This window comes from Fusarium solani (genome assembly GCF_023522795.1).
Source record: "Fusarium solani strain SB1 chromosome Unknown bctg00000001, whole genome shotgun sequence".
NCBI lineage: Eukaryota > Fungi > Ascomycota > Sordariomycetes > Hypocreales > Nectriaceae > Fusarium > Fusarium solani.
The window spans coordinates 3575589-3586907 of NW_027072156.1; the positions used below are offsets into that span (position 1 = coordinate 3575589).

The 11319-nt window shown below is 54.9% G+C and overlaps 5 protein-coding genes across 5 annotated transcripts; 1 reads left to right on the plus strand and 4 right to left on the minus strand.

Annotated features, from left to right (window-relative positions):
• Positions 1–73: 73 nt before the first annotated feature.
• MRS44_003210 (uncharacterized protein) lies at positions 74–1204 on the plus strand (the record flags this gene model as incomplete). Its single annotated transcript, XM_046268371.2, has 1 exon — positions 74–1204. The coding sequence occupies one exon, from the start codon at positions 74–76 to the stop codon at positions 1202–1204; it is 1131 nt and encodes a 376-aa protein (XP_046137318.2).
• Positions 1205–1309: 105 nt separating this feature from the next.
• MRS44_003211 (uncharacterized protein) lies at positions 1310–2158 on the minus strand (the record flags this gene model as incomplete). Its single annotated transcript, XM_046268372.2, has 1 exon — positions 1310–2158. One exon carries the CDS (start codon positions 2156–2158, stop codon positions 1310–1312), a length of 849 nt encoding a protein of 282 aa, XP_046137319.1.
• Positions 2159–2468: 310 nt separating this feature from the next.
• MRS44_003212 (uncharacterized protein) lies at positions 2469–4252 on the minus strand (the record flags this gene model as incomplete). Its single annotated transcript, XM_065623131.1, has 4 exons — positions 2469–3172; positions 3227–3522; positions 3575–3927; positions 3977–4252. The coding sequence occupies 4 exons, from the start codon at positions 4250–4252 to the stop codon at positions 2469–2471; spliced, it is 1629 nt and encodes a 542-aa protein (XP_065479203.1).
• Positions 4253–5480: 1228 nt separating this feature from the next.
• MRS44_003213 (uncharacterized protein) lies at positions 5481–6650 on the minus strand (the record flags this gene model as incomplete). The annotated part of the gene is made up of 1 exon (XM_046268373.2): positions 5481–6650. One exon carries the CDS (start codon positions 6648–6650, stop codon positions 5481–5483), a length of 1170 nt encoding a protein of 389 aa, XP_046137321.2.
• Positions 6651–10263: 3613 nt separating this feature from the next.
• MRS44_003214 (uncharacterized protein) lies at positions 10264–11013 on the minus strand (the record flags this gene model as incomplete). Its single annotated transcript, XM_046268374.2, has 1 exon — positions 10264–11013. One exon carries the CDS (start codon positions 11011–11013, stop codon positions 10264–10266), a length of 750 nt encoding a protein of 249 aa, XP_046137322.1.
• Between the last annotated feature and the right edge of the window lie 306 nt (positions 11014–11319).

An 11319-nucleotide genomic window follows, 5' to 3' on the forward strand; every position in this document is an offset into this window, starting at 1 on the left:
TAAAGCTCGACATACATCATACATCACAGACCATACACGGCAATTATACTGCCTGTTCTATTCATTCAACGCCATGTCGTCCTCTATCCGTGTGGTGGACATCCACACGCACATGTACCCTCCCTCTTACATCCGCATCCTCGAATCCCGCTCCTCTATCCCCCTGGTCCGCAAGTTCCCCCAAGCGCCAGACCCCAGGCTCATCCTCCTAGAGGCAGAGGTAGAGGCGCTTGAGGAAGCCACAAACAACGTCGAAGCCAAGCCTCCAGGTCGGCCTCTCACGTCGCACTATGCATCTCTTGCGCAAAAGATCCATTTCATGGACACTCACAAGATTGACATCTCCGTCATCTCCCTCGCCAACCCATGGCTGGACTTTTTACATCCTGATGAGGCGGGTGCCATAGCAGAGTCGGTCAATGAGGAATTCTCGAGCATGTGCGGTCAGCACCAGGGAAGGCTCTTCTTCTTTGGCACTCTCCCCTTGTCGGCGTCGCTTGAGACGGTGCTGGCCTCGATAAAACATCTCAGACAGCTCAAATACTGCCGCGGAGTCATCCTGGGCACATCTGGACTTGGGAAGGGACTAGACGATCCTGCTCTCCTGCCCGTTTTTGAAGCACTGGCCCGAAACAATTTGACCATCTTCCTTCACCCGCACTACGGCCTCCCAAACGACGTCTGGGGCCCTCGAAGTGCCGAGTATGGTCACGTTCTCCCTCTGGCTCTCGGCTTCCCTATGGAAACCACCATCGCCGTGACGAGAATGTACCTGGCAGGCGTCTTTGACAAGGTCCCGGAACTACGCATGATCCTCGCCCACAGTGGTGGAACCCTCCCCTTCCTCGCTGGAAGAATCGAGAGCTGCATCATGCACGATGGTCAGCTCGTCCGCGAAGGCAAGGTGACCAAGGATCGTCGAACAGTGTGGCAGGTCCTCAAGGAGCAGGTCTACCTTGATGCCGTCATCTACTCAAAAGTTGGACTCGGGGCTGCCATCCAAGCCAGCGGAGCGGATAGACTGATGTTTGGCACCGACCACCCCTTCTTCCCGCCTCTGGAGAGCGATGAGCAGGGCGAGTGGGAGAGCGTCGGCTTGAATGCAGAGGCTGCTGCCCAGGCGGTTGGGCAGGACACGGAAGACTACAAGGCCATCATGGGGATGAACGCCATCAAGATCTTGCGGCTCGACCAAGAGTCATGATTCTAGAAAAACTCAGTATTAGCCTAAAGACACAAAACGCCGCCCAGGTGTATTGAGAGTGCTACCGATCAAACTCCGTGTCCCATTTTCGTCCAGCATTCCAGGTCATGAAACGGATGCTTGTTCAGCAAACTTGACTTCGGCTTGGTGTATCCTCCTCTTGGCTTCGAACAGACCCTTCTCTGCTTCTTCGTATTCCTCGGTCGTCACGTTTCCCTTTTGTAGGTTCCTCACTGCTTGCACGGCGCGCAGCTTGTCGCAGATGAGTTCCCAGTAGAGTCTCCGTTCTGTTCCAAAGTCCATCGAAAAGTCTCCCGGCACGTTCATGACGCCGTTGAGTGGCTCAGAAGTCTTTGCCCCGTCGGCAGCCTCAGCCGCCTTTCGCGACTTGCGCAGAAACTTTTCTCTCGCCTCGTCCTGCTTCTTCTTTTCCTTCTTTTCCTTAAGGCGTCGTCGTGCTTCAGCAAGGTCCTCTATCTCTTGCGCAGCATCAGCTTGTCGCTTCTCCTCCTCCTCGCGCATGCGCCGCTGCTCAAAGAGTCGTGCCCTCTCCTTCTCAATCTCCTCCTTCTCGCGCTGCTCCTTTTCGTCGCGTTGGCGCTTCCAAGCGTTCTCGCGCGCCTCGAGGTCGTCGACAAAGTGTTTGCGCTGCTTGTCCATGGCCTCGCGCTCCTGCTTCCGCAGCAGCGCAGCCTTGATGGCGCCGTCGTAGGCCGCGCGGGCAGCCGGATCGGAGAGAACATCGCGGGCGCGCTCAAAGAGCTGCCACTTTTCGGCATCGAAGTTGTCGCCAGCCTTGTCGGGGTGGTACTTTAGCGATCGCTTTCGCCACGCGCGATGAATATCTTCCTTCGGGGTGAGGGCGTCGACGCCCAAGAGATCGTAGATGTCGACATCTTTCGAGGCGTACTCCTGCGCGTATTGCAGCAGGTCCGCTGCTTTGGAGTCGGACATTTTTTGGATCGTGGGTTTGTGCAAGGTTGGAGAAGACAAAGGTCCAAGGCAGTGACGTTAAAACTGAAGTTCGCCGTCGCATCGCGAAAGCACGTGACCCACCAGCCAAGAGATGCCTCACATTGATTAAGAGCAAACAATTGCTTTCTTCCATGCAAATTTCTTTGAAATCAGAAAATTCCACTGTATTAGCATCGAATTCAAATGGTATATTAACTCATTATTAGAGAGGCGAGCCCAAGAGACTTATAGCTACTCGAGTCTAGACAACCTGTGCCCAAACGCCAACTTATACGCCACGACATCACCTTCAATCCTCCTTTGTATCCGAGAAATGGAATACATTCGGTGAACCGGCCGAGAGTCTCAGAAGATGCCGCTCATATGGGCCCAGTGGCTCTTCAACCATGATCCGCTGCCTTTTATCAGTCGGCGCGTTACTCTCGCTGCCCATATACTCCCAAACCCATCGACCTTTGCTCCAGCCATTGGGGTCTCCCATGTCGTCCTCTTCACCCTCCGGGTCCCAGCCAGGGTGGAATGGCACAGGATCTTGGTACTTCTCCTGTGTACGCTTCACCTTCCAGGTCTTGAGCAGCGACGGGCAGTCCCAAACGGTCTTGTCATTCAGCCCAAGACCCTGACACGCCAGACGGATGCGAACCGTGCTGTGGATGCGCTCGTTGGTGTCTTGGAGGAACCTAGCCTCGTCGAGCTTGGTCTTGGGATCAGTGGGCCTGTACAGGCCCGGCGTGCGGATCGTCTGGCCCGAGAGCTTGTACAGTAGGCTGGAGGGCTTGTTGATGGAGCCCAGACCCCAGGGCCTGAAGGGGTGGTTGTTGTCAAAGATGGGGCTGATTGCCCACTTGTCTGGGACGCCCTTCTTCTTCTTTGGCTTGGTCTTTTGGGCTTTGGCGTGGGATGCCTTGTAGAAGTCTGCGGTTTGCTGGAAGCAACGCTCCAAAGACGGCAAGTCAAACTCGACACCGACTGAAGCCAGTTGATCCATCATCCCTGGCACAAGTCAGTGCTGCTCAAGTCAAGTCGATGGTGTCACGGGCAACTTACATGCGAGGGTACAGTTGGCGATGCCTTGGTCCTCCCATCCGCCGCCACAGTTGGCGTGGTTACCAGGAAACCAGACCTGCCTCAGATCCGTCGTGAGTCTGTTCTCAGGGCGCCTCTCCCAGACAGCCGGGCTGAATGGTGGACGCGTCTCATCCAGAGCCAGTGCCTGGAAGGCATGCTCAATTTTATCCGACAAGCTCGTGTCGTGCCACTTGTACGTGCTCAGACGGTCAGCGTGCGTCTCTTGAGAAGCGGAAAGGGGAGACTTATTCGTCATTGTCGGGGCGGATCCCGAGCTTGTCCAGCCAAGCAACACGGGGGATTCCAAGACTGCCCACGGTATCCCACACACAGACGGCCTTGATCTTGATCAGATCGCCTTGTCCGTTGTCATGTCTCACACGAGTGTAGCCCAGCTTCTCCAGCTCGGCTCGATACACCGCGGCAGCATCCTTTCCCTTGGGCTTGTTGGGGAAGGGGATGTTTGGGAATGGATCCTCGTAGTCATCGTCCATCCAGTGCTGCATGTCCTTGAAGATGGGATAAAAGTGCTCGACTCCTTCACGAGTCAGGAGACCAAGGGCACCAACCATGCCCGCCACCGAACGCACCGTGAAGGCACCTCGGGAGTAACCGACCAGGATGATCTCATCTCCGTCGGTATAGTTGGCGCATAGGTAAGAGTACGTCTCTCTCATGCGCTACAGGGTCAAGTCAGTCTATGCTTCATCCTGAAACCACAATGCTCACCTCTGACAGACCCAGGCCAAACGCTCCTCCTGTGATGCTGTCAAGCATGTTGCTGCCCGTACCGACGCCAGACTCATAGTTGATGATCTGGAGCTTCCCGTCGCTGCACCTCCGCTTGAAGCAGCGAGATATGCGTGTGACGTTGGAAGGCACCTGGAGGGTTCCCTCTCCCGTCAGCAGCCCGGGCTCCTCGTAGCCATTGTCGCTGTCCATCCAGGTGCCATCGCAACAGGCGATCAACCGCTTGGTCGTCGCAGGGGTACCGTTCGAAGCCATCGTGTGTGACGTTGAGAGCGTTCAGTCGAATATGCACTCCGGCCAAGACCTTGAAGAACGAATCAATGCGGGTCGCAGAAGCCGGGTATCAAGAGTTATATAGGACGCGACAGCGAGCATTGGCACGCAGCTCTCACAAAATGCTACAGAATCGACAAAATAAGCGGCACAGCCAAGAGTCGCTTCCCCTGGTCTCAGAACCCCCCAGGGCTGAAGGCTCGCGAGATTACACCAAAGGAGCAGGGCCTCGTTTTTGCCAAGCCGGGCAATGCTGCACGGTAAGCGGCCATTCTGACAGCCCAATTCCTTTTCAGTCAATAGGCTTGAAAGGAGGAGACAGCAAATTGCAGAAGCTAGAAACCCCCAAAGATGAACTTGCGAATCAAAGTTCCTCTGATTCCCTGTCAAATGGTCGATCCACTCCAAGCTAGAGCCACTTGAATACCCTCCCCTGGCCAGCATCTCCTATTCTGTCTGCTTAGTGGCTGAGGTCTTGGAACTATCACGCTGCATGTCTCTCAATCCCGAGCTGATGTCGATCGCCGACCGCTGCGGCCTGGTTCCTTGCTGTTGTTGGTAAGCCTTCATCACAAGAACCTCACATGGCCTCGGGGCAATTGCTCGAAATGAAGGATGCCATAGCCACAATTATGTGAGAAGCATGCCATTGCTGATACTATGAGTGTTCCCCGTGTCGCTTCGTATGGAAGGTTAAGGATATGGGGAGCGGGACGGCACGATCGGCGCGCGCCATGTCTCACAACTTGCTTCTCCCTCACCGAATTGGCCGTCAAAATAGATGCATCAGGGGCATGTACTGACCCAATGCGGTTCTCACCATTCAGCCCTGATGCAGTCATCCCGTCTGACCTCTTGTGCACCCAATGCTTCTTACTGCGGACTGTCCGAGGTTGGACAGGCATGGCTTACTACTGGTGGACCTGGATGATTCAAGAGCCTCATGATCGATGCGGCTCTTTTTCCAGGTACAGCATGAAGAACTGGCCATTGAGTAAGATGGAGACATCACAGCCTCATTGAGACGATCACGAGAACATGCCAGTACCAGAGCTGGGGTATCTTCCGTCTGTCTAGTATGTGTCGTCTATTGATACAATTGTTTTACAGTATCTTGCTTCAGTGCTACTGAGCTCCTGCCTCAATGTTTCTAAGCATCGGGCCTCAGTGCTACTGATCTTTTCGCCTCAGTGCTACTGATCTTTTCGCCTCAGTGCTGCTGAGCAGCCAATCCCTTCCTCAGCCAGTCCGGCACAAAAGCCTTGACCTTGACGCCGGTTCGACTGCCCTCATCTCCCCACTCAAGCACAAACTCATCTTCGGGGCTGAAGGCCGCCGATGCCGTCTCTCCGGGAAGCACCACATCCGTCATGATCTCGAGCCTGCACAGCCCGAGCCCGACGTTGCCCACGCCCTTGAGCCACTTGCCCGCGCTGCGCCCACGCTTCTCGAACCTCCCGATGCTCGTGTCCCGGGGGATCATGTCTGCCGTTGCGCTCTCCAGGGCCAGCGCCGCACCTTCGGCATGGTACTGCAGCTCGGTTGGTGCCGCGTGCTCCTTCTCGTAGATCACGCACGGCAGAATGCGCTTGCGGACGACGCCGCGGTGTTTGGTCCGGATAGTGAGCTCCTGACCAACGTAGCAACCCTTTCGGAAGTCGATGCCGTTCATTACATCCATATTGGTCTCCTGCGGGAGTGCATGCTCCCTCGAAATCTCATCCTGACCCTCCGGAACGCCGTGTAGGTATCGTCGAATCGTGTACGCATCTTCCGTACTTCGCTCGAGGTCGATCTCGGGCGCATTCTGATCCAGCCGCACAAATCGGCACCCCAGACCAGGTGCCCGCGGATCCTGAAGGGTCAGCTTTGTCTGGTTGACGATGGAGTCCCAATTGGTCCCCTTCGAATCATCCCAGGCGTGCCACACGCTCGCTTCATCCTCGCCCAGCAGACGAACTGCCAGCTTCGCCCTGAGCTTATAACGCTTGATATGCTTCGCCAGCATCTTTGCCTGATCCGCATCAACCTCGATCAGAAACCCGGGCTCCTCAGCCGAGGCACCGTGATTGGGATACACAAAGACATCGTAGAGCACTCTGCCCGTCGCAGTCAGAAACGCAGTGTAGAACCCATCCCTCCTTGGCTCTCCATCCTCAGCAGAGACATTGGCAGTCACAATTCCCTGTAGAAACTTGGCAGCGTCGGGCCCGGCAATGGAGATGAGTCTCCTCGACGTCAAGGGCGTGAGTCCCGAGGCAGGCGGCGGGGGAGGAGACGGCGAAGTCGCGAATTGGCGGCGTTGCAGCTGCCGGCAGCTGCAGCAGACGAGGCCCGACAAGACATCGTGAGCTAGGGCTCGCCTCGGGAGATGTCGCATCGTTGGAAGAAAAGTGCGTGGTTTTTTTCAGTTAAAGGTTGTTGACCCCGAAGACGGCCTCTCGGCATGGAGATTTGCGAAATCTTCCATGATGACGTACCGAAAATCGAAAAGCGGGTGGCCCGTGCGTCCCGGGAAGCGAATTTCAAGGGTTCGGCCTTCACGGGCAATTCGGACTTAAAGCTGCCGTCCTCCACACTTGCTAAACACCGAGAAGCCGTGTGGAGGGGAGGACATGATGGAGGGGGTGAGATTCAACAACGTTTGAGGGATCTACGTTTAGTCAGGTTTGGCCTGCGGCTTTAGCGGAACAGTCATTGTTGCTCACAAATTGTTCTCGGCCGGCCACGTCGTATCAACCACCTACGGATACAACGGAAGAGTCGGAGACAAAAGACCTCTTGCACCATCAATATGGTATGGCGTCAGCAACAAGTGTCTAAGCAATCATCTAAGCAATTTGCAATATTACTTCTCAAGAGCTCAAGATAACATCAGCACTCTCCTGCATTTGGCCAAGTGATAACATTCCCCATCGTGACCGGCTCTGATCTGATAACGAGGACGAACGGGGTCATCTAGCTAATTGGCCCCCTTGCACCCGCAATCTCTGATAAGACTGAGACCCCAGGTCAGCAGCTTACCCCAGTGTCGGAGCGCTTGGGTGTGTGCAACGGTGATCAGATCAGCAGACACCTCGGCATGGACTCTCAGAATTGTTGACAAAAACGGGCACATTCATCAGCATCGCGGTCAAGGACGAAACCGGCCTTCTCTTGTTGCTGCACCTCGGCGAGTCGGGGCTCCGCTCCTCGGTCAACCACGTTCCCCCTTCCCCAGACTTGTTCTCATTCCCCACGCGAGTCAGCCCCGGCCAGCCAATGAGATTGCACAGCGGCACTCTTTGTGCCGCCTGGTGTCCGATATCCGGCCCGGCTGCGTTCGGGAGGGAGAGCGGAAGAAAGTGGATCTTTTCGAGGTCCTGTGACCGATCAAGGCCGGCCGATACGACGCCGTGCTCTCACGCCAGTGAAAAAAAACTCCAGCCAGGTCCGCATCGGGACCTTGTGTCGATTTCGCCGATTGTGGATACTTTTTCGTCTTTTGCCTCCAAAGCTTGCGCAAGACATGTACGTGATATCATCAGGGACACGCAATGGTGAAGCCCCCCTGAAGAAGCACGTTGCTAACCGCCCGAGAAAAAAATAACGGCATCGCCATATGGCGTGCTTGCGTGCGTGTTGGTGACGAATCCAGCACATGCGATTGTTGCATGGTCTTTTTTGTGCTACGCGTATGCGTACCGTATGCGATTGCGATAACGAGGGGCTAGCTACAGTATGCGCCGTAAGGCCTGCGGAGGTGCCATTCCACCCCCTGGTTCTTTTATCAATCTCATGATACAGATCAGCTGCCCAGAACCCCAGCTCTCCCGAAGGATCTACCATTAGTTCAGGGCACCCGAACGCGAGAGCTCCGGTGTCGTCTCTGCAGGTTCGAGACCTTTTCTCTCCTATGGACTTCCTCTGTTGGAAGGCGTCGTGTTTCGCTTTCGTGGTTGAAAGCCTAGGTCTTTCCCCCTTCGCTTAAGCACACGGCAGCTGTTTCTCCTCAGACCACCAGACGCCAGGCTCTCCTCGGTCCACGTGTGCCGGGCTTCAATCAAAGACAGTGTCTAACAAGAAGGCCTTCGGCTTTGGCTTGTGCCGTCCAGCCAGCCCGTTCGGCCACGAGCCCCGAAGCGGTCAGTCAGCTCAGCTTGGCCGGGCGCGCCATGTGCCCTTGCATGGGGGATTGGTATGTGCCTGAGATCCACGGGGCCTGGGCCTCACCTGGAAACAGGCCGGCCAAGATGGCGAGCTGGGAACTATTAGTGGATAGCGAGACAGTGCCCTGGAAACGTGTTTGTGATAGTTGAAGGGAAAAAAAGAAAGGAAGAAAATTTTCTCTCCTCCTGGTCCAGTCATAAGGTTGGGCATCCAGTCTCTGCCCTGGAACCGTCTTTCAACAAGGTCAATGGATCAAGGTGAGCCCCAAGCGTTGACGTCTGGTCCCATCAGGGTGGAAAGTTGAACCTGAAGCGGAGCCGACGACCCGCGATGTGAAAATTTGTACATGGCCCATCCTGGTGTTCTTTTTTTTCTTTCCTTGATCTTTGTCATGTTCTTTCTCAGCCTTTTTGTGAGACCCAGTTGTAGCACAAACTCGGTGGGCCTCAGATCCTCGTCCGTGGGGCTCACCTTGATGCGGCGCATGTCTCGTGGGGGAAAAGAAAAATGCTAGTGGCAAGATCGTAGCGAAATCTGTCAAAGAGTAAAAAAAAAAAATCCACCGAAGACGCTTCGACCAAGTCTCTCTGAATGAGACGAGAGAAGAGGTCAGGTTTCTCTCGGCGGGCTGCCCGATCATTTCACACCTAATGAAAGGGGTCTCCAGGTGGCCTGTAATTCTATCGCCTCTTTCTCGCTTGTTCCAGGTCCTCCTGTCATGTCGTGTCGTGTTTGCGGCCCTGTCTCTGCGCCCTGGCGTTGACGTTTCTGACCGCCCGTCGGGCTTGTCGTAGGCTCCGACATGCGCCCCCAATCCATGTCATGTTCATTCTGAGCCCTTTGCAGTCCGTGTCGTGTCGTGTCTCTCGCTGACAACAACGCCCTTGTTGAAAAGAAAATGTCTCCGCTGACCAAACACACCCTGACCGTTAAGAATGCCCCAATGTGAATGGCTTTGAAATGCTGATTGGGCATCGCCGGGTGGATCGGTCAAAGTTCCTTTGATGGCCGGCACAAGCTGATGAATCATTCACGATTCACCGAGAGCCACCGGATCGAAAGGAAACGAAAGGAAAATGCGAAAATGGGGCGTGTGTATTCGCTCTCGCAGAATCGGAGTGTCGGGGAGTCCGTGTAGCACGCCGAGAGCCTTGGCCCTTTGCCCGTGCATGGGATGCCGAGTAACGCGCCCCCCTTCGCTCTCTTCAGTTAGACCCGTGTCGGCCCATGATTCATACCGATCCCCCGATATCGCGAAATTCTGGCCGCTGATAAGGATATCGGTCGGAGGATGGCGTCAACGCCCGCTGCGATGAGAGATAGCCGGCTGACCGACTGAGACAAGAGGCGGCCGGCCGATCACGATAGGGAAGCGAACGATTTTGCAATGCGAGAGTGACTGAGTAAATGTTTTGAATGTTTTTCAATTGTTTTCGGGCTCCTGCTATCAGGGCCTCTTTCTGTTTTTGGTGAGCTATCTACCTTTGCATCTGGGGGGATCCTCAAAAGGGCTGCCACTCAAACCAGTATGTCCAAAACCAGTGGCTCCTATCGGGAGCGGCAACTCATTGAATCGTATATCCCCCATATCCCTTTGGTGATGTTCCCTCCTTTGTTCTTCTTGAGAGTGGTGAAACCTGTAACCCCTTTGTCCTGTACACAATGAAACCCGTCTAGTCGTGTATGGTAATAAAAGAAAATGCAATGCTTTTTTGGTGTATCCAATGTCCGTGTGGTATCCCGATGTATAGTGAAAACGCCATGCAATGCCGCCATCGCTTTGTTGTATCTGAAACAAGTCGCTAAATAAAGACCAAATCACACAATTCAATCAAGGAGACTGCCTAGTAGACCGAGATGGCCGACACCAGCCTCGCGGGATTTCGAGGTGGCAGGTAGTACTCCTCATCGTAGAATGAATCGGATTCGTCTTGTTGTTGTTGCTTTTGCGACTGCTCCTTGGTGTCCTTCTCGTTGAAGCTGAGAATGGGTTGGGGAGGCGAAGGGGGCATCGAGTCGTCGTCGGAAGAGTCAGAGTCGTGGTCGACAAGCTCGGGTGGTGAGTTGGAGTGAGAAGGTGTTCGGACAAGCTCGAGCTGAGCGTAGTCCTCCTCGAGGTCGTCCTCCTCCATATCCTCGTCAAGCTCGACATTGGTGATGCGAGGGCTCATGACCTTGATGGGAGTGGCATTGGCCATCTCAATGTCTTCATCCTCAGAGTCGTAGTCGTCAGAGTCAGAAGAGTCGGAGTCGTAGTCATCCTCATCCTCCTCCTCGACAATGTTGTCGGCCCATTGCACGTGGCGGTCTTGTTGAGGGCTGGCTCCTCGGACGGATTGGTTGAACCATCGCTCCTGTTCCCGCTCGGCATCGGCAAGCTCAAGCATCAGAGAGTCGAGAAGGTTGGCGTGTCCGACAAGCAGGCGGAGGTCGTGATCGGGCTGGGCAGCCTCGCGGGAGAGCTTAGCCCGAGCCTTGTGGGCGAGGTAGTATGTTTGTGTGATGGACATGTTCTTCTTGATGGCGGCTTGTCGGAGAGAAGAGGAAGAGGCAGTAGGCCTATGGATGGAAGTGGTTGTTGTTGTCGTCGACATGTTGAAGAGAGGAATCAAAAGTGTGGAGGTGCTTGGCCTTTGTATAATTGGCGTTTGGTTGCTGTGAGTCAAGGCAGCGATCCCGATTGCGGCAGGCTTGAGTTAGCGGCAGGGATGCTCGGTGGTGACAATGACTTGAGCGATTGGGTGATAGGGTGCTAGTCAGGGTCGGTCCCGTGTGCTTTCAGAAAAAAGGCTTTGTGGAGATGATGGTCCTTGACGAGCGGCTGATAGCTTTGTAAGTTGAAACTTGCTAGGATGAGGCTGTTCAAGGGCTTGTAGATGCTTGGGATGATGATGGGCCAG